Source organism: Sus scrofa, chromosome 13 (genome assembly GCF_000003025.6).
Source record: "Sus scrofa isolate TJ Tabasco breed Duroc chromosome 13, Sscrofa11.1, whole genome shotgun sequence".
Lineage (NCBI taxonomy): Eukaryota > Metazoa > Chordata > Mammalia > Artiodactyla > Suidae > Sus > Sus scrofa.
Window position 1 is genome coordinate 208,294,703 of NC_010455.5, and position 27,399 is coordinate 208,322,101.

General features: G+C 63.4%; 1 protein-coding gene across 3 annotated transcripts; it reads left to right on the plus strand.

The window, feature by feature from the left end:
- Positions 543-27,087, plus strand: LOC100623720 (collagen alpha-1(VI) chain). Of its 3 annotated transcripts, none has more exons than XM_021071096.1 (36): positions 730-964; positions 1,461-1,590; positions 2,943-3,143; positions 3,565-3,724; positions 3,886-4,014; positions 4,100-4,120; positions 4,251-4,271; positions 4,350-4,394; positions 5,096-5,149; positions 5,607-5,651; positions 5,744-5,770; positions 5,947-5,973; positions 6,075-6,119; positions 6,364-6,417; positions 6,589-6,651; positions 7,284-7,346; positions 7,449-7,502; positions 7,594-7,629; positions 7,895-7,957; positions 9,191-9,253; positions 12,127-12,189; positions 12,856-12,918; positions 13,036-13,086; positions 13,340-13,375; positions 13,738-13,800; positions 13,942-14,007; positions 14,522-14,557; positions 14,895-14,931; positions 15,101-15,109; positions 15,285-15,418; positions 15,646-15,755; positions 15,887-16,070; positions 16,148-16,328; positions 16,963-16,992; positions 17,113-17,757; positions 27,077-27,087. In XM_021071096.1, exons 1-35 carry the CDS (start codon positions 868-870, stop codon positions 17,733-17,735), a joined length of 3,084 nt encoding a protein of 1,027 aa, XP_020926755.1. In that variant the 5' UTR covers positions 730-867; the 3' UTR covers positions 17,736-17,757; positions 27,077-27,087. The 3 variants fall into 3 exon arrangements, with proteins under 3 accessions (XP_020926753.1, XP_020926755.1, XP_020926754.1); XM_021071095.1 differs by lacking the exon at positions 27,077-27,087 and adding an exon at positions 18,049-18,430; XM_021071094.1 differs by lacking the exon at positions 27,077-27,087 and having other exon boundaries at positions 543-964; positions 17,113-18,430.

Consider the following 27,399-nt stretch of genomic DNA (forward strand, 5'->3'; position numbering starts at 1 on the left):
CCCGGTCCTTAACTCACTGCACCGTAGAGGGAACTCCCTGAAAGGTGTAATTTCTGAAGGTTTTCTCGAACATTCTTTATTACAGTCATACAGACCTTTGCGTGCGTAAACTACCGAACAAGTGTTAACAGCTCCAGCTCTGGGACGATTCTTCCAGAACCTTCTCTGGGGCCACATCCAGAGCCCACCCACTGGGCGCAGAGCAGGGCCTTCACACCTGTCCTCAGAGTCCGGGTCTCTCTGTGTGTCTGTCTGTCTGTGCCTCGGTCTCTAGATATTTAAATACAACAAATGCATGGGTGGGTATTGTTGTTTCCCCACAAAAATGCAAAATGTCTTTCCTCAGAGTGTGTGTTGGACGAAACTGTGAAGAGACATGTACGCAAAACCTCAGAAGTCAGACGAAGCCCTGGATTTGAAGCATTTAAAAAGCATGTGGTCTGTAGACACAGTCGCCAGGGGACCGGCCCCCCGCGAAGGCTGGGAACCGAAGCCACCATCCCCGGGCCCGGGCTCTTGCAGGCAGGCTGCTTCACCGACGGCGGAGCAGGAGCGCGGAAAAAGCCCCACAACCCGGGGGGTCCCTCTTCAGCCGCGCGGCGTCCAGGGCTCAAAGCGGCCCTGCTGGGGAGAGAGCCGTGACTCACCAGAGCTGGGAGGACCCCCTTCCCCCCTTCCCGCCTCCGCCCCCCCTCCCGCCCCAGCTCCTCCCTCCTGCTCCTCCCTCCACCCGCCTCCCTCCTGCGCTGCGACGGCCCGGCCCGGAGAGCAGAGGCAGCTCCTCGCAGCTTTCTCTCTCGGGTCACTGGTGTTCGCCGGCCCGCCCTGCCTCTTGCCCCTGCTCGATGGTGACACCAGGCCGGTGACATGAAGCTGGCCCGTGCTCTGCTGCCCCTGCTGCTGCAGGCCTGCTGGGCCACTGCGCAGGACGACCTGATAGACACAAGGGCCGTCGCGTTCCAAGGTGAGCGGATTCGCCGGGTCGCCCACTCTGGGAGACCGGCCTGGAGCCGACGCTGGGTGAGGTCCTGCCCCGGGGGACCCCAGCCCTCCTCTCGCTGTGCGAGTGCTCAGCGGGAGGCCCCGCTGGCCGGGGCAGGGGGGGAAGTTAGGCCGAGTCGGGGACCCAGTGGAGGAAGGCAAGCTCATCCGGGTCTCGGCTGCTCCTGCTCGGCCCCGTCCGTTCCCTGGGGCCTCCGCCGGGCATCAGCGAAGAAACAGCATCAGCGTTCTCGCCCCTCTTCCTGAAGGCCCTGCCCCTGGGGTTTGAAATTCAACTTGGGAGAGTGGGGAGAAAAGGGCTGAGACGCGGCACCTCCGGGGGTTGGGACCCTGACCCAATCTGATCCGGGCGGGACACCCGGGCCTGGGCTCGAGGGCCCCGCGGGGTGCAGGCGGCTGGCCGGGCCTCGCCTGGGGACGGTGGGTGCAGCGCGAGCCCAGCCCCCCCGACCCCCCAGACTGCCCCGTGGACCTGTTCTTCGTGCTGGACACCTCGGAGAGTGTGGCCCTGAGGCTGAAGCCCTACGGGGCCCTGGTGGACAAGGTCAAGTCCTTCACCAAGCGCTTCATCGACAACCTGAAGGACAGGTAGGACCTCAGCCTCCTCCTGCCTGCGAGCCTCCCGGTGGAGGGCTCGGGGCCCAGGGCCGCCGGCCTGGTGTCGCCCGGCCACAGCCCAGCCAGCGGAGCTGACGTCAGCGCCCCCACCTGAGAAGGGAGTCGAGGGCCACCCCTCGTCTGTGTGGCTCAGATGGGCCACAGAGAGCTGCGTTTCAGATGGGACAGGCTGGTCAGCCAGGAGGCTGGAGGGGACAGAGCAGGACGGGGGATCCCCAAACGCCCCCACACCCACAACTGGGCTGGCCAAGCCCCCCTGGCTCCAACCACCTGGAAACTGACTGCTGCCCTTGTGGAGAGTCAGAGAACGTGGACCAGACCCAGACAGACCCCTGTCCAGTGGGAATGGCCTCCAGCCGGCTTCTGCTTTGGGGGCAGCACCCTCTGGCCATCACTGACTCAGTCAGTGGGTGAGGCGGGGGCAGGGGTGGGGCAGGGCTGCAGGGGGAGGGGCTCGCATCAGAACAGGCTCCTCCCTGTTCCCTCACCTGGGCAGGACCCACCCCATCCCACCCTGTCCCTGCTGACCCACTGACCCACTGACCCACTGACTGGCTTAGCCGGGCCCTGAACCTCACACCTGGGGGGCCTCAAGGACAGAGGGTGGGGCCGCCCAGGGCAGGGCACTGTGGAGACCCCCGCTTCCCCAGATGCCCAGGTCCAGGAGGCAAAGCAGCAAGGGCCCAGGTGTGGACGTGTTTTGGGAGGGGCCTGGGCAGCCCCGGCCCAGCGTCCCCCTCCAGGGAGCTTTGGCCTGGGCCTTGCTTTCCCACCCGTGAACAGAGGCAGGCTCTTCCTGCTGCTGATGCTGCTGGCTCCCGCAGGGGCCCCAGTCACCCATCTGCTGATGGGCGGGAGGGCCTGGCCATCCCCCGAAACCCTCGGCGGAGGAACATGGGGAGAGAGAGGAGGTCGCTCATACCCACGGTCCCTGTCAGGACCAGCCCTCCCTGCCCCCCACCGCCTGGCCCCACTGCTGTCCTCGAGGGTCTGCCCCCCACCGCCTGGCCCTGAAGCAGGGTCGCAGCACACAAAGCTCATTGCAAGTCCTGGAGACAGGGGACACGACGTCCCCCCTTGCTGGTCGGGGCCCGGCCCTCCCGGCCACCTCCTCGCGCAACGTGTGGCCCCGGGTGCCGGGACCTAGCGACCGGGCCCTGCGCAGAGCCCAGCCTGGGAACCGCAGGCTCCTTCCTCTCGCGGCGTCACAGGACCAGGCAGTCTGGGCGCCTGTAACAGGGCGGCCGACCTGCCCTCGATGGACGGCGGGAGGGAGCGGGCCTGGGCCCCGGGGCGGCCCGGCTCACCCCCGCCTGGCGCAGGTACTACCGCTGCGACCGCAACCTGGTGTGGAACGCGGGCGCGCTGCACTACAGCGACGAGGTGGAGATCATCCGCGGGCTCACGCGCATGCCCGGCGGCCGCGACGCGCTCAAGGACAGCGTGGACGCGGTCAAGTACTTCGGCAAAGGCACCTACACGGACTGTGCCATCAAGAAGGGGCTGGAGGAGCTGCTCGTGGGGTGAGTGCCCGGCGGTCCCCTCCCTGCTCGGTCCCCGGACACGCCCGTGGCCCCCGCCTGGGGAGCGGCCTGTCCCCACGCCCCGGGTGCCCAAGACCCGTCCTGGGGGCCGAGAGGGTCGTGCCGGTGGACCCCCCCCCCCCCGCCTGCCCCACAGCTGCCAACGTCCCTCAGCCCCCGAAGGCAGAGGGACCTGAAGTCTGGCCCCAGAAAACCTTATTTTCTGACTTCATGGCCTTTGCGAAAATCCCACCGTGTGGCCAGTCACGCGAGAAACAGGGACGTGCCTGAGCGGCCTGGGGTCCGGGTCTCCCTCTGGGTTTCTAGCCCACCGCCCACTGCCCCGACCGGGGTCTCAGCCCTGCGGCTCTGGGGGCCCCAGCTGTCGGGGCCGCAGGTCTCACCACCCCCACCCTCCCAGGGGCTCCCACCTGAAGGAGAACAAGTACCTCATCGTGGTGACCGACGGGCACCCCCTCGAGGGCTACAAGGAGCCCTGCGGGGGCCTGGAGGACGCCGTGAACGAGGCCAAGCACCTGGGCATCAAAGTCTTCTCCGTGGCCATCACGCCCGACCACCTGGTGGGCACCCCCACCCGGCCTGGGCAGGAGGCGGGGAGGGGCACAGGCGTGATGGGGGGGGCGGGGGGCGGGGCTCCGGGAGCAGAGGCGGGGCCGGGGGCGGGGGGCTGTGCTCCCGCGGACGCTGACCTCCGCCCTTGTCCCCGGCACGTCCACGCCAGGAGCCACGCCTGAGCATCATCGCCACCGACCACACGTACCGGCGCAACTTCACGGCGGCCGACTGGGGTCAGAGCCGCGACGCGGAGGAGGTCATCAGCCAGACCATCCACACCATCGCCGACATGATTGTGAGCCCCGCCCACCGCCCCGCGGCCGGCCCCGCGGCCCCGGCCCGGCGGGAAGGTGAACCGACTTCTCCCTTTCGTTTTTCAGAAAAATAACGTGGAGCAAGTGGTAAGCCCCCTCCCCCGACCCCCCGCCCCGCACGGCGGGCGCCTCTTCCCCCACCAGCAGGCAGAGCGCGGGCTGCCAGCGCGGCTGGGCTCGGGCTCTCTGACGTGTCCCTCTGTCGCTTCTCCCGCAGTGCTGCTCCTTCGAGTGCCAGGTGAGTGAGCGCCCATCCCCCGCCCACCCCACCTGCCCAGATGCTGTCTCGCGCTGACTCTCCTCTTGCGTCTTGCAGCCCGCCCGGGGACCTCCAGGGCTGCGGGGTGACCCTGGGTACGAGGTGAGTGGCCACACCTGCCCGCACCTTTCTCCGGGAGGGAAGCTGGAGAACTGTCCCTGCAGCCTGGCATCAGGAGTCAGGGACACGGCTGGACCCCAGGCAGCCCCTGACCCAGGCAGCCGATGACCCCAGGCGGATGTGGGGGCTGAAGGCTGGTGTGGGGTGGGGTCCACTGCACCGGCCCCCTCCCTGTGATGGAGGGAGTGGCCTCTAGAGTGAGTGTCCCCTGTGGCTCTGCTCCTGGGGGTGCCCCCACCAAGGAAGGGGTGGTGCGAACGTGGGCCCATGGCAAGAGAACTTTGGGCCAAGGTTTTGGAAGACAAACTAGCTGCCAACATCCAAACCTGAGCGCTCGCTTGTCAAAGTCCAGATTTCAGGTCCAGCCGCTGTGAGCTTCATGGCTGCCAACCTGGGGGTTGAGCAGCAGCCCCTTCCCCGGGGTGGGGGGCGTCTGTGCCCATCAACCCGCCAGCCGGGCTGCCCCTGGGAGCCCAGCGCAGCCACAAGAATGGGGGGGGGGAGAAAAGAACCAGGGGGTGTGGAGGAGCTTGTGGACCTGACCTCGAAGACCCAGCCTGGGCCCGAGGAGAGGTGCCTGAGAGCGACGGGAGCGGGCGTCGGGTGGGGTGGCTCCTTAGGGCACCAGCTTTCTAGAAGTAAATGGAGTTTGTCCCCCAACCTTGCTCTGCTCTGTGTTCCAGGGAGAACGAGGGAAGCCGGGGCTCCCCGGGGAGAAAGGAGAAGCCGGAGACCCCGTGAGTGTCCAGCGCCTGCAGTGGGGGGAGGGGGGTGGCACACTGAGAAGACCCAGGCGGCGGAAACTTCTGGAAGGATGGCTGGTTTCTGAGTACCGTCGTTGTGGGGCCTGACCTTCCGAGGGCATGGCCCTGTGGGAGGCGAGGTCGGAGGGCACAGCGCACAACACCTGCCAGCACCTCCCACCCAGGCAGACCCCGCAGAGCAGAGAGGGCAGGTGGCAGGGTCACTGTCCCTCCGTGGCAGTGTCCCCAGGGCCCTGCACCGCCCTCCCCGGAGCTCCACCGAGGAGCCCCTGGGGGCAGGCTGGGGCCTTCACAGCAGGGCTCTTCTCGGGCGCAGGTCAGCGGTCAGTCAGCCTGGTCTCTCCAGCTGACCTGGCCTGGGCCGGGTGGCGGCGAGGGGGCTGGGCGGGGCTGCACCCCCACGACGGTCTGACACCCTCCTCTGTTGCAGGGGAGGCCCGGAGACCTTGGACCCGTCGGCTACCAGGGCATGAAGGTGGGCCCCCCTCCTGCGGCCTTCCCTGGGGTCTTGGGCTCTTCGGCCTGGGCCCCCCTAATTGTCGCTCCTCACCTCTGTTTGCTGTGTAGGGAGAAAAAGGGAGCCGAGGGGAGAAGGTGAGTGAAATGTGATGGGGACACGTCCCTCGGGGCACGGAGAGCCCCCACTGGACAGGGACAACGCAGCCGGCTCCTGGTGTGGCCGGGCGGCCGCCGGCTGGCGAGGCCCCCTTGGGGACCTGGCCCCGCAACAGGAAGACCAAGCCCCTCACCCTCCCTTTCTGTCTCCACAGGGTTCCAGGGGACCCAAGGGCTACAAGGTGAGAGTGGCCAGAGGGGGCACTGCCCCGCGGGGCACGGTCTGACCTTGTCTGACCTTGTCTGACCTTGCCTGACCTTCTCTGGTTTCTGCGCTTTGCAGGGCGAGAAGGGGAAACGTGGCATTGACGGCGTGGATGGCATGAAGGTCACCCTCGGCTGGGGGGGGCTGGGGGGGCCCCGGGTTTGGGGAAGGGATGGCGGGCAAAGCTGGCCGCCCTGGTGGAGCTGGGGAGGAGGGTCTCGTGCGTGGGCACTCCTGGGCGACCCTGAGGTGGCAAAGCCCTCCAGCCAAGCTCAGAGTGACTTCCGCCAGGCGGGGCTTTCTGGGGAAGGGGATGGATGTGCCAGAGCCCAAAGCCTTAATCACGAAAACCGCCTTCCTCCTGCAGGGGGAGACGGGGTACCCCGGCCTGCCAGGCTGCAAGGGCTTGCCCGGATTCGACGTAAGTCGCTTTCTCCCGGGGCATCCTAGACTAAGTTCCCGGGAGTCAGAGCTGCCTCAACTCTCCCTCTGACGCGCCAAGAAGTCCTGCGGGCCGTCGAGCTTTTCCCCTGCGTGTGCGGCCGGTGGCTGCGGCTTCAGACTGGGGACTGACTCTGTGATCTCTCTCCAGGGTGTCCAAGGACCCCCAGGGCCCAAGGGTGACGCAGGCGCCTTCGGACTGAAAGGCGAGAAGGTCAGTGACTGAGGGCCAGGCCGGGGGGACGAGGCTCGCCGCTGCCCTCTGGGGCCGGCAGGGCGGGCGGGAGCCTCTGCGCGGGGAGCCTCGTCCCTCAGCCTCGGACGACGGTCTCCTCCGCACCTGCCCGCCCGCGGCCTCTCAGGAACGTCCACGCTGCCCGCAGCCTGGCATGTCGTCCCAGCATCTGTCTGCACACGTGACGTCAGGCACAAACGGGCGATACTGATGCGGCGAGCAGGCGGAGGGCGAGGCCCAGGGACGGTGCGATCTGAGTCGAATCCAAATCCGTGGCTGGTTCGCCTCGGGGTTTTCAGCAACAGGAAGTGCTAGGAGAGGTGGAAGGGTTACGTGGACTCTGGCCCGAACACGTCCTAACGACACGGGGGTCCCAGAATCGGGCCAGTCCCCATGGCGACACTGGGCCTCCTTGCACAAGGGTGGTGTTTGAGCCCAGGAGGCGGATTTTGTGCAGAGGTGTGAGAGGGGAGCGTCCTTGATGTCCAAGGTCCCTGTGGTCCTTCAGGGCTGGCAGTCTGACCTCCGGGTGAGGACGGCCAGCGTGGGGTCACGGGCCCCCAGGATGGCCAGGTGTGGCCACCTGAGGGCTGACGGCCCTGTCTTTCCAGGGGGAGCCTGGAGCAGATGGGGAGCCTGGGCGGCCAGGGAACACAGGTCCCCCTGGAGACGAGGTGAGCAGGCACACAGCACCCCACCCCTGATGCAGCGGGTGGGCCGGGCTCTGGGAGGGGCTGCAGGGTCAGGGACTGAGCATCTGCACTTTCCGCCCCCAGGGCGAGCCTGGAGAGCCTGGTCCCCCCGGAGAGAAGGGAGAAGCCGGCGACGAGGTAGGAACCCCCCTGCGGCCTCCTGCCCCATTCCCAGGACTCAGCTGGCTCAGCAGAAAGTAATGCCTGCTTTCATCCCTCTTAATCCCAGGGGAACCCAGGACCAGACGGCGCCCCGGGAGAGAGGGTGAGTGGGTGCTCTGGCTCCGGCCTCACCGCTTAGGGGCAGACGTGGCCGGCACGACCAGCCCCGTGTCCTGGGTGGACAGATCCTGGAGCTCCATGCGGGCCAGTGGGACTCTGGCCTCTGAAGGGACAGGGTGTGGGGATGGAGCGGTCGGGTCCTGGGCGTCTGCTGGGGGCGGGGAGGGCGGCCCTGGGCCCAGGCCTTGAGCCCCCGCGCCGCTCTACCTGGGCTGTGGCCTCACTGCCCTCTGTTCCCATCCACGCAGGGCGGCCCTGGGGAAAGAGGACCACGGGGGACCCCAGGCGTTCGGGGCCCAAGAGGAGACCCGGTGAGTCACTGGTCCTAAAGCTGGGACCCAGGCCCTGGGGCACAGACCGAGGCTGGGGTCAGGCCGTCAGAGCCACAGGACACACCCCAGGTCCCTCTGGCCCCGGATGTGGGTGAGCCACGCCCTCGTCTTCCGCTTTCCAAAGATACCCCCACTTGTGTGGGAAATGCAGCAGCTCGGCCCCCGGCCCAGACCTCCGAGCTGCGCAGCCCCGGTCACCTCAAGGGCCTGCGGGAGGCCAGGAGAGGTCACCGCACTGGCCAGGAACGGCCACCCAGGAAGTCACTGGACAGGCTGGTTTGCAGCCCTCGTCCCCGTGTAAGATCCTGCTCAGCCTCAGGTGGGCCTGGCCCGTGTCCGGCTCCACATCCACCGAGCGTGGGGAAGGGACGTGGCGTGTAGCCGCCCAACCTCACGCCTGCCATGGGCGCAGCCAGCCCCTCACGCTGCACATGGGCTGGTCCCGACCTGAGGTCCCCCAGCGCCGCACAGGTTTGCAGACGAGCCTGTGTTCCTCCTGGGACAGTTTTTCCTTTTTACGACGTCCGGTGTGGCAGGGTGGGTTGGCCCAGGAGCCTTGCGCCAGCCTCCCGCCCCGGGCCGTGCTGGGCTCCCTCTGCCCCGCGGTCCGGTGGGGAAGGTGGCGGGGCCCAGGGTGTGGTGGAGAGCAGACTGCCCGGCTGCGGGGAGCAGGCCCACCCCCAGCTCCGGGATTAGGAGCAAAGGGTGCTGTGCTCCCAGCCTCGGGCGCGGCTGAACTCCACCTGTTGCAGACGCAGGCTCGGCCGCTCCCCGAGCACAGGACGCTGTCCCTCTGGCGGCGACACCCAGGACTGGGGGCACGTGCTCCTCCTCCAGACACGTGCCCAAGGCGTGCCCACGGGGAGTGAACCGAGCCAAGGCCAACCCCTCCCACTCCCTGGGCTCCCCCTTCCAAGCCGGTCCCTCAGGTCAGGACGCAGGACTGACGCCTCCGGGAAGTGCCCTGCGTAGTCGCCCACAGCTCTGGCCACGGGGGCAGGAGAAGAGGCCAGCCGGGGGCTGCCTCCAGGCCGCAGGAGGGCTGTTGGGTCCCTGAAAACACGAGTCCTTCAATGGCCAGTCTCCCGGCCGCATCTTAGGGGGCACGCGGGCAAGTGTGAGGAGGAGGCTGCTGCCCGCCCTGGCCAAGGGCCCTTCCTGGCTCTGGGCAGCCCCCCTCCCGTCTCCGCTTCAGAGGCTTTTCCTCCCCAGGGTGAAGCTGGACCCCAAGGTGACCAGGGACGAGAAGGCCCCGTCGGTGTCCCCGGAGACCCGGTAGGAAGCCCGGCTGCGGGAGGGACAGGGCGTCCGCATGACGTCAGCGCTGCTGGCTCGGATCAGCTCGCAGATTTAGGGGGGTCTCTCTCCACTTCTGACCTGGGGTGCTTCCTGCAGGGGGCATGGCCTGGAGACCTGGGGGTGCAGGGGTAGCTGTAGGTGGCGGGGGCAGGGGGCCGGGGGGCTGACTCAGATTGGCGAGGTGGTCCAGTGCTCGCAGGGGGTGCTGTTCGTCCCAGGGAGGGCGCCTGCCAGGCCACAGCCCCGACGGAGTGGGTCCTCGGTCAGCTCTGGCCTTGGCCTGCGATGAGGCCTCTTCCCTGTTACCCCCGGAAGGGTCTGATTCCTGAGGCTTGTCATCCCTGGCAGCACAGATGGAGAGTGTCTGCCGTATTTGCTTTATGGGAAACACTGTGATATGTATTAACATCCATCTGCCTTTCAGTCGGCTCGTCTGTCCATCCATTCGTCCATCCACCACTGTATATGCAGCCCTCCGTCACCCACTGTCTCAACATCATCTCTCACCTATTGTCCATCTGTCATCCGCTACCCATCACCCACCAAACATCCATCACCATCTGTCCATCATCTCTCACCTATTGTCCATCTGTCATCCGCTACCCGTCACCCACCAAACATCCATCACCCATCTGTCCATCATCTCTCACCTATTGTCCATCTGTCATCCGCTACCCGTCACCCGCCGAGCCTCCATCCATCCATCACCCATCCACCAAACAGCCATCCCTCCCCCTTCTATCCGTCCACCCATCCATCCGTCATCTGTGTGTGTATGTGTATCTGTCCAGCTAACACCCGTCCACCTGCCATTTGTCTGTCCATCTATCTTCTATCTGTGGATACAGGCGTCCATCCATCCATCCACCCCTCTGCCCACCACCTGCTCATCCATCCACCCATCCAGCCAGCCGTTCTGAAGAAATTCCAAGGCTAGATCCAGGGTGTAGATTCTTAGTGATAAAATGTCCTGGCCCCAATGGTGTGTGTGTGAGTTGCCATTTGCCAAACAATTCTACCCATCTAGCTCTCTGCCCCCCTTACTCCCCGCCCAGGGGTAGATAGACTGCACCCATCTAGCTCTCACCTATTGTCCACACCTATTGTCCACACCCTTGCCAGCATGAGCCAGGGTCAGACTCCGGACGAGCGTCTCTGCTCCTCTCTTGGTTTGGCTCTTTATGGGAAGACGGGCGTGGTCTCCGCCGGGGCAGGTGTTCATTTCCCGCCGGGCTCCGTGTTCCCACATTGATGCCCCACACCCACCTGCAGGTGCCTCAGTTGTCAGCTGCATCCCGACCTTGTCTCTGGAATCTTGTGGTTTTCAGAGATTTGCAAACGCACTCACCCCTTTTACTATATATTTGCTCCCGTCTTTATTCGTCTGGAGTGGCGATTGTAGGGTGAGGAGAATGGCAGGCTCGCCCGGGCTTGACTCAGTGAGCAGTCACAGGGTGCGCGGTTGCCGTCTTTGCCGGGGATTAAAATGCACTGTGGTCATGTTTAGACTCCCCCCCCCCGCCCCACGCATGTTTTTCTGGAACGGCTGTTGCCCTGCCTCCTTCTGGTTCGCTCAGTCCACACGACTTAACCGCTGTGGCCTCAGGCCAGGCTGGTCCTGCTGGCTTTCCTGGACGGGAGGGCGGGGCTGCCTCCCAGACCGAGCCCAGGGGCTCCAGGGGCTCCAGACAAGCTGCCCGGACAACCCGGTCCTTCCCACCACGCCTTTCAGGAAGCTCTTCAAGACTGCGGTCGCACAAAACGCTAGAAGCCGGGACCATGCGGGTTCCCTGAAGAGCCCTGGCAGCATTCATTTCAGAGCAATTAATAGTCACCGTACATGCAAGGAAACCACAGGGCGTGGGGGGGGGGGCCTGCCCCAGGCCCGGGGACCCCAGGTGGTGCTGGCAGCGGCTGCTTCCTTTGGGAGGAGGCTCCATGTCCCCCCTCAGCCTGTGACCCACCTCAACAGTCCACTGTGGACTTGACCTCCAGCCCAGGCAGCATGCCCCTGGGCGTTTGACATCCCAGCTCCCCGGGCTCTGCTCTGTGCTGCCCCCGCCCCCCACCCCCGACCCTGCCAACTCCAGACCCCGGGACACAGGTATCCGTGTGGACAGTTCTGGGCGGAAGCAGGAGAAATGGAAGACAGGGTCCCGTTGTCCGCCACTCACCAGGCCGACCGCCCTCGTCCCACCCCGGGATGCGCCCCCCCCGCCCTTGTGGGTGCCAGCGCTGCCCTCAGCCCAGCTGGCCCGAGCGCAGTCTTGCTCTGTCTTGGGCCGGTCCCCGAGTCCCTATTTCTCAGGATGCACTCCCAGGGACCAGGAGGCACCGCCAGACGAGGCCAGCCCCTCCTGTGTCCTTTTCCTGCCCCGGGGAGGTCTCAGGGCCCCGGGCCTACCCTGTGAGCCCTGTGTCCCACGCTGGGGCTGCTGGTCCCCGTGGCTGGTCTGCCGAGTGCTTGAAAAACGCCAGGGCCAGGACTGCGGCTGGACTCCTGCCTCCTCGTGGTGGGGCAGCAGGGCCAGAGCAGCCTCCTGGGCGGGATAACGGGAGTGGAGGGGAGGCCGGCCAAGAGGGACCTCGGCAGAGGGGCCCTCATGGCAGGGCCCGTGCCCAGGCCTCTGAGTCCAAAGTCCTGCTGGTGGGGCCCAGAGGGGCCAGGCAGGGGCGGCCTCAAGAGGGTGATGTGAGCTGGCTCTCCTTCCTTGGGCCTGGGGTGGTCATGGAGCGCTCAGGGGACCCAGAGCCTGGACCCAGAAAGGCAGGCCAGCAAGGGTGGCGTCTGGGGCCAGAGGCCTGCCATGGGGCAGCGAGGGCCCAACGGGGGTGTCATCTCTCTGCAGGGCGAGGCTGGGCCCGTTGGACCGAAAGGGTACCGCGGAGACGAGGGGCCCCCAGGGCCTGAGGTGAGTGCCCCCGGCTGCCTCCGACCCCAGGCGGTTAGCCCTGACCCTAGATGCCACCCGCTGCCCAGGGCTTCCCTGGAAGAAACCCCTGTGCTTCTGGCACATGGAAACGTCTCATTTCCTTTCACCGTCCACGTGCACTTGGGGAGATTTAGAAACCACAGAAAAATACGGAAAGAGTTGAAATCCAAAACGCCCACCGAGAGAGCAGCGACGCGAACAGTCTCCCTCATTTCGTTCCAGTTTCCCTTTCCCTCCCCCCCGCCTGCTCTCTGCCCCCCCCCCCCCCCCCCGGCCAGGGCTTCTCTGTCGTTTTCCCTCCAGAATTTTCTGCACGTTGTTAACCTCCTTGCGGCGGCCGCGCCCGGGGCCGAGTCTGCTTGTTCCTCCGGGTTCTCGCGTCTGAGTGCCCGCCAGCGACCCCGGGGACCCCTGCCCCTGCTCCGTCACCTCCTCCTCTGGTCCCTCCCTGGTGGGTCACGGGGCAGGTGTGGCCTCTGAGGCCTGAAGGCTGCCCGGCCCCCGGGTTATGGTTTAAGTCCTTCTAGTGAGTTCTGTGCTAGGCCAAGACGTCATGCCGCCAAAGTCTCCTTCTTCCTTCCCTCCGAGCGGCCTCGGAGCCCGTGTGGCTGGCCGCCTGGGTCCACTTCGCCTTCTCCTCCTTAGGGTCCCAAGGGAGCCCCAGGGCCGGCAGGACCCCCCGGAGACCCCGGGCTGATGGGGGAAAGGGTGAGTGACACGGGCCCCAGGGCATGGCCCGGGGGGTGGGGGCTGCCTGGGGCCCTGGGGTCCGGTGGCGCCCGGCCGGGGCGAGTCCCACGATGACCGCACACGTCTGCTCCCCAGGGTGAAGACGGCCCCCCCGGAAACGGCACCGAGGGCTTCCCTGGCTTCCCCGTGAGTGCCCTGAACCCACCCCCACCTCCGGCCAGCTGGGCACACTGGGCTCTGAGGGCTGGGGTTGTCCCTTGCGGCCCTCCCCTTCCGAGCCCGGTGTGACTGCCCCCCACCCCCCCCAGCCCGGTGTTGACCCCCCGCCCCCCCCAGCCAGGTATGACTGTCCCCCACCCCCCCAGCCCGTGTGACTGTCCCCCCCCAGCCCAGTGTGACGGCCCCCCAGCCCCATGTGACGGTCCTGCCTCCCCTGCAGGGCTATCCGGGCAGCAGGGGACCTCCCGGGATAAACGTGAGTACAGTCCATCCACCCCCTCAGCTGCTGGAGCAGCACGCGGGCACCCACAGCCACACACACACTCACACACACCTCACTACACACACCCACACACACCACACCACACACACCCACACACACTCACACCACACCACACACACACACACCCGTTCACACAGACGCGCGCACACACACACACACACAGCCCTTTGCTCCCACACCTGTGCAAGCACACACATGCAGACGCACCACCCAGCCCCTCGCCGTCTCCGTCCGGCCGCCCCTGTGGACTGACCACCCCCTCTGGGGATGTGGGCTCCCTGCTCTTCCCGGACCCTGAGCGGGTCACACTAACCCTGCTCCCGTGTCACCTGCAGGGCACTAAAGGCTACCCCGGCCTCAAGGGGGACGAAGGAGAAGCCGGGGACCCCGGAGAGGACGTAAGTGCAGAGCCCCCCGCAGGCTGGGAGCCCCACCCGCCGAGGAGGGAGGCGGCTCCGAGGGCGGGCCGGGCGTCCAGGGGACGAGGGGACAGGCCCGCAGCAGGCGTTCATGCCAGTGACACGGTGCTGTGCCCCCAGAACAACGACGTCGCTCCCCGAGGCGCCAAAGGAGCGAAGGGGTACCGAGGCCCTGAAGGCCCCCAGGTGAGTGGCCGCAGGCGGGCACCCGACCCTGAGCCTGCAGAGGGCTGGGGGGTGGGTTCGGGAGCAGGGCTCGGGGAAGGGCTGGGAGGCGGGCTTGGGCAGGTGGGATGGGGGAACCACGGTTTGGGGTGGAGGGCCTGGGACAGAGAGGGGGAGGGCAGGCCTCCAGGTGAGGCGTGGCGGGCACAGGGCGGCAGTGGGGGGGCACCTGCCCACGGAGGTGGCACTGTTAGAGCAGTGGGAACACCCCCGCCCGGCAGTGAGGGTGAGCTGCAGGCGGGGCCCTGGCCCGTGTGCCCACAGACCCCCGGAGAGGCTGTGTCAGGCAGTTGTCAAGCAGTGGATGGCAGCAGCAGGTGCCCCAGCCGTTAGCGTGCAGAAGGCCCCTCCCCCCCAGTGTTCAGGGGCCCTAAATGGAGGCGGGGGCAGCCCCAGGGTGCAGACCCGCAGCTCAGGAATTGAGCAGGCCCCAGGGTCTGCCCTCACAACCCTTGTTCTGTCCTTTTCCTAACAGGGACCCCCAGGACATGTGGGACCACCGGGGCCAGATGTAAGTGGGGTGTCTGTGAATGTCTGTGGGGGCCGACCGCTCTGACCAAGGATCCTGTGGGGGTGGGGAGCTGCGACAGTGACAAGGAGCACATCATGGCCCTGGGGGGGGGGACAGGTGATGACCATGGGGGACAGGTGATGACCGTGGCAGCGGCACGCGATGACACAGGGGGACAGGCGATGACCATGGAGCCACGTGTTCGGGACCACATCAAGTGCCCGTGTCCCAAAGGCGGGCCCTCGTGGGCAGAGCCGAGAACCCCAGCCCCCCCTGCTGTGGTCCCAGGGGTGGGGACCTGGAGGGCCTCACGCCGCTGTGTCCCCCTCCCTCCCAGGAATGCGAGATTTTGGACATTGTCATGAAGATGTGCTGTGAGTGCCTCCTTGAGTAGCGTCCTCAGCCCAAGCACGTCCCGCCGCTGGGCGGGGCGGGGAGGCGGGGCGCGGGCTCCCCCTCCCGGGGGAAAGTCCTGAGGGCGGGGCTGGGGGGGCTGGAGGCCTCGGTCTCACCCCTCGTAACCTCCTCTCTCCTCTTCCCCAGCCTGCTGTGGTGAGTGGCCCTCGGCCCTGCTCGCGCGACCCTGCGGGGCCGGCCCGCCCCGTCCTCTCCCCACACACCCGGGGACAGGGTGGGCCCCGGTGTCCTCCCCTGCCCTCGGGTCCTCCAGCCCCGCCCCGGAGGGGTCCCGGGAGCGCCCCGAGGCTGACGGCCCCGCCGCCCACAGAGTGCACGTGCGGCCCCATCGACATCCTCTTCGTGCTGGACAGCTCTGAGAGCATCGGCCTGCAGAACTTCGAGATCGCCAAGGACTTCATCGTCAAGGTCATCGACCGGCTGAGCAGGGACGAGCTGGTCAAGGTGAGGGGCCCCTGGGCCCCCTGACACTGGAGAGGAGAGGGCCGGGGGCTGGGGGCCCTGGGACAGACACGTTGCTTCTCAAAACCCACCAGAACGTGAGCGTCGCCGCGGGCGCCTGGGGCCAGGGGAACCTGGGACAGGTGGTGGGCGGAGGGGCGGCCTGCAGAGGGGCACGACGCCTCAGGGGCCCTGGGGGGCCTCCCTGACCGCCGCGTCTGTCCGTGCAGTTTGAGCCTGGGCAGTCCCATGCGGGCGTAGTGCAGTACAGTCACAACCAGATGCAGGAGCACGTGGACCTGAGGGACCCCAACATCAGGAACGCCCAGGACCTCAAGGAGTGAGTGGGCCACTCGGCCAGTGGACTGCACACGTCGTCCCCAGGGGCCCCCCTGAGGCCGGCCCCCTTCCTGCCCTGCCCGCACCTGCCCCCAGCCCCCGCCCCGGGCCCTGACAGCTGTGGCCCCGCAGAGCCATCAAGAAGCTGCAGTGGATGGGCGGAGGCACGTTCACGGGCGAGGCCCTGCAGTACACCCGGAGCCAGCTGCTGCCCCCCACTCAGAACAACCGGATCGCCCTGGTCATCACGGACGGCCGCTCAGACACCCAGAGGGACACCACCCCGCTGAGCGTGCTCTGCGGCCCCGACATCCAGGTGCGGCCACGGCGCCCTGGAGCACGAGGGGGGACGGTCCCCGCCAAGGGCCGTGCCAACGCTGTGCCTCCCCCCAGGTGGTCTCCGTGGGCATCAAGGATGTGTTTGGCTTAGCCGCGAGCTCCGACCAACTCAACGTCATTTCCTGCCAAGGCCTGGTGACCCCGGGGCGGCCGGGCATCTCGCTGGTCAAGGAGAACTACGCAGAGCTGCTGGACGACGCCTTCCTGAAAAACATCACCACCCAGATCTGCATAGGTGGGCGCGGGGGGCTCCCCCGGCCGAGGCGGCTCCGCGCCCCACCCTGTGCCTCTGTCCTGGGAATCAGGCGCCCCGCCCCGGCCAGCAGCACGGCCGCCTCCCCCAAGCCACGTCACACTCTTGCTGGGGGATGTTGTGGCCCAGGGTGCGTCCTGGAGCTGTGAGCGCACGTGCGAGAGATCTGAGGGCCAGCGCACCCTCACGCGTGTGCAGTGATTGGCCTTGGAGCCTGAGACCCCTTGAGGTGCCCACCTTCCGTCCAGGCTCGAGCCAGGGTCAGAGCTGAGTCCACGGTGCACACAGCTGGTCAAAGGCCAGAGGGAGCTTCAGGGTCAGATTTGGAGCGAGCCCAGGCGGCCCACCTGGTGGGCACGTGGTCAGCATCACCTCGCGACAGCCCACCCTGCCTCCTCTCTGTGCCAGGGCTCTGGCCTCCCCCTCACCGGGCTGGTGCCTGGGGGCCCGTCCACCCCTCAAGGGGCCCCTCTTGGATGAGGGACACCCCTCCTGGTGGGGGGAGGGGGCAGGTGGCCAGCTGCCCTCCATGGAGGCGCTCTCGTGGCGGGGAGGTCACAGGTGGAACAGCGGTCCCGCGGTAGCTGGGCTCACTCTGGGGTTTTCTCTTTTACAGACAAGAAGTGTCCGGATTACACCTGCCCGAGTGAGTACCAGGGGGAGGATGGTGCGCTGGTGGGGGCACCGCTGGAGGCCACGGGGTGGCTGGGGCTGGGCTCCCTCCGGGGCCGGGGCGGGCACTCACGGCCGCCCACGTCCCCCGCAGTCACCTTCTCCTCCCCGGCCGACATCACCATCCTGCTGGACGGCTCGGCCAGCGTGGGCAGCCACAACTTCGACACCACCAAGCGCTTTGCCAAGCGGCTGGCCGAGCGCTTCCTGACGGCGGGCCGCACGGACCCGGCCCACGACGTGCGCGTGGCGGTGCTGCAGTACAGCGGCACCGGCCAGCAGCAGCCCGAGCGCGCGGCGCTGCAGTTCCTGCAGAACTACACCGTGCTGGCCAGCACCGTGGACGCCATGGGCTTCTTCAACGACGCCACCGACGTCACCGATGCCCTCGGCTACGTGACCCGCTTCTACCGCGAGGCCTCGTCCGGCGCCGCCAAGAAGAAACTGCTGCTCTTCTCCGACGGCAACTCGCAGGGCACCACGGCGGCCGCCATCGAGAAGGCGGTGCAGGAGGCCCAGCGGGCAGGCCTCGAGGTCTTCGTGGTGGTGGTGGGCCGCCAGGTGAACGAGCCCCACATCCGCGTCCTGGTCACCGGCAAGACGGCCGAGTACGACGTGGCCTTCGGCGAGCGCCACCTGTTCCGCGTGCCCAGCTACCAGGCCCTGCTCCGGGGCGTCTTCTACCAGACTGTGTCCAGGAAGGTGGCCCTGGACTAGTGGCCCAGCCTCAGCCCTGAACGTGAGAACTGGACCCCAATCTCCTGACCCACCCGATCAGCTAGGAGAAGCTTGAAAAGCTGCCCCGTGCCTGGCCCACCCCCACCCCCGCACAGTCCACCCCCAGTGCCCCCAGCCCTGGGTTCTGCAGGCGCCCTTCCTGCCACCTGCGCTGCATCCCCCTCCCCGCTGCCTGTCAGCCGCCCCCGATCCCGAGTCAGAGCCCCGAAGCCTGGCTTCTCCTTCCGTCTGGGGTCAGCGGCGACCGCCTCCCCGCCGCCACGCCCCCCCTCAGAGTTTGACTTCCTCGCAGCTCCTGCAGCATCCTTCTCAGCACAGCCCCAGGCGCCGGGTCACGAGCACGGCCCCCGCTGGCCGCCTGGTTCCAGCCGCCTCAGGCCAAGGGCTCGAGAGGCTCAGGACGTGGCCTGACACTGACCAACTGAACCCGGGCCTCCCGGCCCCGGGGCCCCCAACCCCAGAGCAAAGGTGCTATCTCTTTCCCATCCCCACGCGGCCCCGGCCCCGCCACCGGCGGCAAAGTGAGAACAAGACCAAGTCTTTTCCTCGGGGGGTGCCTGGTCTACACCTCACGGGGGCCCCTGGTCCTGCGTCAGCTCGGCTTTTGCTCCTTCCTGGGTTTTCCTCAACCGCGTCCGCGACGTTTCTGAATAAAGGTTTTCACTCTCCTCCCCGACGGTCGCGGTCGTCGTCCCTTTGAGGAGCTGAGCCCCGTCTGTGTCTGCACTTTGCCCCCGCGGAGAACAGGATCTGGGGGAGGTGACTGCCCAGCCGGGCGCCACCGAGGTCACCCCTCCTCTGGGTCAGGACTTGGGGAGGAGCCGGGAGGGGCCTTGACCCCCTGGGCTGCAGAGGCAGAAGCAGATTCGGTCACGGAGGCAGCTGGCTGGGAGGGCCGGCCAGACCCCAGCCCTAAACCCCCAAAGGGCCAGCATTCTGGTGCCAAAACCGCCCTGGGCTTCTGGAGGGAAGAGGCACGGGAGGCCGGCCCTCATTCAGGGCCGCGAGGCAGACGTCCACCCTGTCACTTCTGTCGCTTCGAGAGGCCCTGCCTTGGGGGGCGGGTGCAGACCCAGGGCCGTGGGGGAGGGGTGTGGGGCGGGCCGCAGAGCCCAGGGCGGTTTTGGCGCCAAAAAGCCTCCTGTGGGACCCTCCCCACCCCGCCCCACTGAGCTCGGGTTCCCTCCTGGTTACCCAGGGCTGCACCCATAGAGAGGCTGCAGCCTGGGTCTGGGGGCTCTTCTAGCCCCACCTGGGGGTGGTCACCCCCGGGACCTCCTCCTGAAGGGAAGTAGGAAATCAGAAATCCCCCCTTAGGCAGGCCCAGGGTCTGGCTGGGATCAGGCCACCGGCCCCTCACTGCACTTCCCCCACCCCAGCCTCCCGACACCCACCAGACAAGGACGAGGCTCCCGCTTCTTCCTAGGAGCCCCGCTGTAGCCCTCCGTGAGGGGGTCTCAAGGCCACCAGGACTGCGTCCTTCCCACCTTTGCTGGGCCAGGTCTTAGACCATTCTGCAAACACGTGCAAACAGTTACCCAGTTGCCCGTTACTGTCAGCAGGTCAGGATCCCACTCCTTCCTCGGCTGCAGGCCCGAGGCTCCAGCACCTGCTTCCCGCACCGACTCCGTGCACAGTGGGAGCACAGGGCACGGGTCTGCCAGCCCCGCCCCAATTGTCCTGGCCTCTCTCTAGGCCCTGCCACCATCCCTCTGGATCCTCAGCCCGCAGCTCCGCCCTCCTCCCAGGAAGCGTGGTCCTCACAGAGAGGGGCCCACGGGGCCAAGGGGGTGCTCAGAAGGCCTCCGCCAGCCCCTCTCACCCCCTGCCGGCCAGCCCACCCGGAAGCTGCCCAGGACCCACGGCCAGCGCCGGGCGCACAGAGCACGTGCAGCCGCCTCTGGTCCTGTATTCCGACCCAGCCCACAGTCCACCCAAGCGCGGGCTCGGGGGCCGGATGTTTGTAAAGTGGACCCTGCGGTCTGCGGCCTCCCGCGTCCTGCCCGGACGGCAGAAGGCTGAGGCCTCGCCTTCCGTGGTTCATGTGTTGTGGCCATTTCTCTGTTGTCCTTTCACTTTCAAACCAGATGCATCGACTGGGGGGTGGTCTGCACGTGGCCTTCAGGGACCTTCACCCTCTGACGGTCCTAGTTTTCCATGGAAAAGTCAGTCACCTTCACATTGTTGCTACAGCCAATATGTGGTCTTTCTGAGGGTTTTTTTTTTTTTTTTTTTTTCTTTTTCTGAGAATATGGAGGCAGGGACCCTTTTCCATCTACGATTTTTTTTTTTTTGTCTTTTGTCTTTTTAGGGCCACACCCACGGCATATGGAGGTTCCCAGGCTAGGGGGTCACATCAGAGCTGTAGCCGCCGGCCTACACCACAGCCACAGCAACACGAGATCCAAGCTGAGTCCGAGACCTACACCACAGCTCACAGCAACGCTGGATCCTTAACCCACTGAGCAAGGCCAGGGATCGAACCTGCCACTTCATGGTTCCTAGTCAGATTCATTTCCGCTGCACCAAGATGGGAACTCCTCCATCTACGATTTTTGAGGGCACATGGGGGCTACAGTTCAGAGGACTATTGGTCGTGAAGCTCACTGGTCAAGACCCTCAGGCCAGCCCTGCCCTGGTGCCTCTGGCCAGTGTCCCCAACTGCTGGCTCGACAGCCGCTTTCTAAAGGAAGCGATGCTGGAGTTTCCTGGTGGCCTAGTGGTTAAGAACGCAGCATTGTCACGGCTGTGGCACATGTTCGATCCCTGACCTGGGAACACCCACATGCTGTGGACACGGCCGAAGAAGAAGAAGAAGAAGAAGTGATGCTCTTTCGAGGCAGGACCTGAAGTTCAGCTGCTCCTGTGTCCTCAGCTGCGGGGACAGTGGCACTCGGAGCCCCCAGGGACTGAGCCTCAATCCTCCAGCGAAGCGGGACGTCTCAGGAGCCAGGATGAGACGCCGGTGGGCCTGGAGCCCGCAAAGCCAGGGCCATGGAACTGGCGCGAGCACGTTAGAGCCTCCGCAGGCTCCTGGATTCAGAGGCTTCGCAGGCCGCCGCCTCCCTGCCTGAGCCCTCGGAGGAGCGTGTTCTCCTGCCCCAGAGAAAGGACAGGAAGCCGAGGCCCAGCATGCGGACCCCAGACACCACGCCCAGCACCGGGGCGGGCGGCTCAGCGAGTCTCACACACACCCTGCGGAGTGAAAGACGCCAGACTCACCCACGTGTGTGATGAGAGGTCTGCTGGCAGAAGCGCGAGGGTCGGAAGCTGGTCCGTGGCGGTAAAAACCAGGCAGCCCTCGCCTCCGTGGGCGGGTTGGTGGGAAGGGCAGGAAACTCTCTGGATAATGGAGACGTGTCTATCTTGATGGCACATGGTTTCGTGGGCGTTGGTCACTATTCTTAGACCTGAACACGCACAGACACTTTAAAAGAGAGAAGTCAGGAGTCCCCTGGTGGCCAAGCAGTTAGGGAGGCTGCAGTGTCACTTCTGGGGTGCAGGTCACTGCGAGGGTGCAGGGTCGATCCCTGGCCTGGGAACCTCTGCACCCACCCGGGATCCTCCTTCATGCTCCCTGGGCCGCGTGTACGTTCACCCAGCTGCAGCTGACCTCCCGCCCCCGGCCCCGGGAGGCAGGAGCTGCCCTCCCTTTGCAGCCACATCGCCCTGCTCGTAGGCAGAGCACAGCACATTGAAGTCATACTGACGCTGTCCGGGGTGTGAACAGGACAGGACATCACTCCGGGATCCTGCAGGCACCTGAGGTCCCAGAGCAGGTGACTCTGAGTTAGCCAGCGGAAGACTCCCCTGGGCGGGTCAGAACCAGGAGACGCCAGAGGTTTCTCTTGCTGGCCTTCCTAAGAGCCGCCTGCGGAGGGGGCCGCACAGCCAGGCCCTGAGGCCGGCCAGCTCCCCCGAGATCCGAGCCCCAAAACAGCAAGGATCTGGATCCCACCAACCACCAGCGTCCAGAAGAGGCCCCCAAGCCTCAGACAAGACAGACCCACCGCCTGGTTCCAGCCTGATACCCGGAGCAGGGCCAGCCGAGCTGGGCCCAGACCGCTAACCATGGGGACCGTGAGCTGTTCCAGGGGTGTTGTTTGAAGCGGCTAAGCTGGTAGCAGCTCGTTGTGCAGCCGCGTTAGAAACCACGTCCTCCACTTCTTACCCTCAGAGTCCCCTCTCCTCCGTCCTGGAAGCAGGCCCATCAGCCGTGGGGGCTGAGGAGGAGGGGCACCCCCCAGGCCTGGCACGTTGGCTGTCTTCCTTCCGACAGTGGAGCCCACCGGCCCCTCCGAGCAGCCCAGTGCCGCCCCCCCCCCAGCGGGCTGCCGGTTCCCTCCCTTTACAATTCGGCTTTCATCTGGGGTCACGTGTGTGGGCCCAGTGTCCTCACACGGGTCACAGAGTCCATGGCGATTTGTGGGGACCGGCGCAGGACACCCCTGCTCACCAAAACGCCCCCTCCAGCCCAACCTCACATCTCCCTCGGACGCTCGGATCTCCCTCCTCCCGCTGAGCCTGGACAATCTCCCGTCCGGGCCAGAGGGCACCAGCGTCAGCAGATGAGACACTGACCTGCTATAAAGGTCAGCACTGGCTTTGCTCCTCGAACCCTGACCTCGGATTATACCCGTTTGGCCTCTAACTCCTTTGGAGTCTTCAGAAAACGTTGGGCCAAAGAGCATGAGAGGGAGCTCAGAGCCCCACCCGAGTCCAGAGCCAACCCCCTGCTGACATGGGCTTCGCGGGGCCAGGACCTTGTAGGGGGGCCCGTTGTCACGGGCCCCTCAGAGAGAAGGCAGGCCCATTACCTGATGCTGCACCAGGGACTCCACAGCCCCCTCTGACAACCTGGAGGAGGTCACAGGTGTGACAAGGTGGACAGGCCACTACCCCCGGCCAGGCTGCCTGCCCCCTGCAGCCCCCTCCGCCCGCTCGGGACCCCACCAGTGGGCCTCCCTGGCCCGGAGGAGCCACTGGGCGTCCCGCAGGCACCAGTCATGGTTTCCAGAGAAGCTGCTGGCTGGGGACAAGACCATCTGGTCTGTACAGGAGGTGAACTCAGACTTGGCACGAAAGAGGAACGAGGCCTCATGACAACAGACCCTCGATAGCTGTTTAGTTTTTTGAGGAAATGCTTTTCTCAACATAAGCGAAGATGCTACAATAAGGGTCAGGAGACGGTCATCCCCTCGAGACCCGGCTCCTCACACGCCATGCCCGCGTCCCCCTCTCAAGGGGCAGCTTAAATGCCCGCCCACCTGTCCATCGTCAAAAGCAGGTCCTCCTGGTCCTTCTTTAATCTGATGACAAACTGACAGTATGATGGAGTGATCCCAAACAGAAATGGAGCAGGTGGCCCCTGAGCATCTGGTGTCAGACCCCTCCCTGCCCCACCGGGACCTCGAACTCCCCTGAACAGCGCCAGACCCAGGGCACCCCAGCCACACTCAAAACAGCAGCTGCGACCCGCAACCTTGCAGCCTCAAGGTCTCCCCTTGTGACGAGGCACCCATTTCACACCCTGACCAACCTTAGCAAGCCCCCCACGGCTTGCCAGCGCCAATGCAAGTTCTTCGGGAACCGCCCGTGTGAGCAGCCGTAAGCCTATTTTATAGTTCCCCCATTTTACAGTCCAGAGCAACACAGTTCCAGGGCTTCTTGAACCTGGGTCCCAGGCTGCAGCCCCAACAACCTCCAAAGAGCCGTCTTTCTATTTCCATCAGGTCTTTGTTTCTGAAATTTCGGTTAACGAAATCGTCATTGTGATTTTTCACTGATGAAATATGTCACAGGTAGGAGAGCAGAGATGACGCGGCCATGGCCAGCCCACGCCCGCTTTCCAGGCAGACCTGTCACCCTCTGACGTCCTTGCTTTAACGACTTCATAGTGAGATATTTTAGAGTAAGGTGCAGTCATTGTGCTGTTCCACACAGAAATACTTCAGTACTCATCTCTAAAAAATAAGAATTGCTTTCTACACGAGGGTGATAACATCACCACCGAATTGAGTTCAAAACAGAACACCAGGCTAAAAGCAGCTCCGAAACTTCCTCACGCTCAGACTGTATCTAAATTCCCACAATTTTCTGAAATTGTCTTTTACAAGCTGTTTCCCGGCTAAGCTCCAATCAAAATGTGGGGCTTCGGTCCTGCGTCGCGCTAAGGATGGATGTGGTGCACCTACTGTGTTCCAAAATAACCCCTTCCTGGGGGTTTACTATTAGTAAACTATGCAGTCAGGTTTACTTTTTCTCAGCTTGTTTTCAGCTTCAGGAACTTTTTCTTTGTAATTTAATTGTTCAAATATGTGAAATATTGATCTGGATCAGAAGTCGAAGGTCAAAGAGCACCCCCCCCCCCAGCCTATCCCTCCACCCCACTCCCTCAGCTCCCTGCAGGCTCCTGGTTGTTTTGCTTTCTAGTTTGCTCTGTCGGTGTTTCATTTTGACACCATCTCTGTGCACTAACTTCTCAGACCTGCACCCAGTTTTCACTGGAACGCGCGTCGTCCTCCGTTCCCTCCAGCAACCGGCGTTTCTGTCTCTGGAACAGCCCCGGTTCCAAGCGGACCTCAGTTACATGTCTGGATAGTTTCCAGTCCCATGGCTGCAAAGAAAACCCCCGCGTGTGTCACTTCCTGCTCTGGCATGTGTGCGCGTCCCCAGGACAGAGCCAGGGAAACACGGCTGTCACACGGTTCGATCCTGCCGACGGCCACCATAAGCTGTATTGTCTGGCACAGTGTCCAACAGTGTCCCCTGGACCTGGCCAATAAAATCAGCTGTCAAACCTCTGGGTTTGTGCCAACCTGATGGCTGATAACTGGTTCTTCAGAAAACGGGTTTCTCTTTCTCTCACGACAAATGACGCTGAGCGCTTATTTCTATGTTGAGGCCCCCGGATGCGCATTTTTCCCGAGAAAAGGAGCATTTGTGGCTTTGGCCCATTGCTCCCTTGGTCTTGAGGTTTTTTCTTCCCCATTTCTGGAAACTCTTTTCATATTAAGTCAATTAGCCCTTAGGGGCAACTTGCGAGTGTTTGTTCTCCACTTGCCATTGGTCTTTTCCCTTGGCTCTTTTTTTTTTTTTTTTTTTTTTTCCGGGGGCGGGGAGGGGGTGGCCAGGGACGTTTTGTATTCAAAAGAACTGAATTTACGGACCATGCTTTCTGCCGATACTGAATTTAGAACAGCATTTACGAGGGTTTCCTCGTACCCAACTGTAACTGTAACGCAATTCATTTGTTTTCTTGTGGTACATCGATGGCTTCGGTCGTGTATTTATAGCTGATCCATTTGGCGTCTATCTTACGGTGTATGGGGGGATAGGCATCCATTCTGATGTTCCCAAACGACCATCCAAGTCACCCAATACCATTTATCAAAAAGCCCACCTGCGCCCGGACTTGAGGGGCTGCCTTTCGCATGCTTAACCCCCCCACGTGTAAGTGGGTCTGTGTCTGGACCTTCTACGACACTGGTCAGTCTATTTATGTTCCAGAACCTCTTCTGAATTATGGGAACTTGAGATTTTTTTAACATCTGTAGGGACAGCCCCTTCCCCTTGTCACTGCTAACGGTTTCCAGACGTTTCCTGGCTTTCCTTGTTTATTCCCTCACATGAGCCTTCGAGTCCTTTTTCTAGGCCCCGGAGGAGAGGAAGAGGCCTTTGGTATATTCCTGGCTACGAATTAACTTTAGGTGACGACGCCTCAGGATACCCATCGTTCCCATCCAAAGACATGCCCTGTGTTTTCATTTGTTTGTCTCCTTTGGCTTTTTCCAAAGTAAAGCTTGGCTCATATGAGTTTTCTGCATTTACTGCTAATTCCTGATAGTTTTACCTTTGTTTACCGCTCTTTGGTCATGGCTTCAACGAGGCCTACTGCTTTCTCTGTGCTAGTGTTACACCTGCTACATCAGCGAATCCTCCTACTGTTTTAGCCATTTCCACAGCCTTGATTTTCCCAGAAAGTCATCTGCATTGGAGGGTGGAGGCCATTTGACCTCTTCCGTTTCAATTCCTCTGCGCGTGCGTGCGTGCGTGCGTGCTTGCATGCGTGCGTGCGTGGGTGCGTGCATGCGTGCGTGCGTGCGTGCATGCTGCGTGCGTGCGTGGTGCGTGCGTGTGCGTGTGTCACTGCGTTTGATGGTGCTTCCAACGGAGTATCAGCTAGGGGTGATGGCAGTGGGTTGGTCATCTTCCTGCCGTTGGAGGGGTGCCTCCGTATACACCACGGAGATGCTGGTTTCTGTAAACACATCTTTGGCGTGTATGGATATGATCATGGAATTTTCTCCCTTTGAAGCCTGGTAATTCAAGGCTGGGCAGCGGAGAGGGGCAGGTCTCAATTTTTGATGCGAATTTGTCTGCTGAAACAGTGTGTATTTACTCAGCTTGGGGAAGTCATAGAAAATTATCTTTGAGTCTAGGTGTTCAAGGGCATTGGCCTAGAATTACAAGAAATCTCTTAAGATTGTTTAATTTTCTCTATCTTGATGGTCATTGCTCCTCTTCTTAGGATTTGTGTTTTGTGTATTTATGGCTTTGCTTTTTTTCTGGATTAGGTTGGCTAGTGATTTATCTATTCTGTTGGTGGTTTTCGGAGAACTGGATTTTTATTCGTTGATGCTACTGTTTTTCTGTGTTCCAACTCCATTTCTGACTTTGTCTTATTAACAGCTACTTTCAGTTTACTCAGTCATTCTTATTTTACATTTCGGGGTTGGACACTTCATTTATTTTTCTTTTGTCTTTCTCGTCATAAACACAAGTTTGTCTCCGAGCACTGCCGGACCCACACTCCTTAGGTTCTGATATGTCTTCATCATCATCATTTCCTAGTATTTCTGAAATTTGCCCTTGGACATAAGCCGTTTTAAACAAAGTTTTAAAACATACAGGAAAATGGACATTTAAAATTTCTGCTTTGATTTCTAGCTTTATCATGCTGCTTACATTACCTCTGGCTGGAATCGAGGTTCTTATTGCAGCCTAATTTGCAGTCAATTTTCGTGACCATTCTACGTGGAAAAGGGAGAAACTCCCTCCCTGATCAGAGTAGATTTCAAAAGCTTCCTTAAGGCCCGCTATGCACGCGGTCAGACTTTGCGTACTTCCTCAATCTTGTCCCCTGGGTCTGTCTTGGACTGAGAGAGGAGTATTAAATCTCCTCAAAGCAGGATTTCTCCCTGCTGCTCCTCTTATCGCCTGTGGTGCCATCTGCCACAAAACACAGCCACAGACGGAGCGCGGTCGTCCCGCAGAGTAGCCAACGCTTGGCTGGTCTTCTGGCCATCTGAGGCTTCCAGGCCCCACATCCATCCTGTGCGAATCAACGCCGTGGCTGCCGTGCTCTTGTACTTAAGTCAACTTTATCGAAACACATTTACCTGCAATAAAAGAGCCCGTTTAAGTGTGTAGCGGGGTAAGTTTCGCTAAGTGCACACGCCTGCGCAGCACCCACCGCCGTCAGGAGCGTGTGCAGCACCTCCAGTCCCAGGCATCCTCCTCCGCCACGGGCACTTCTGAGTTCTTTCCGCGCTGCAAATACTACGTTCATTTGTCTGTTTAGAGGTGCACGCTGTGGAATCGCGTGGCGCGCTCTTGGTGCCTGGCTTCCTTCCTGCACATC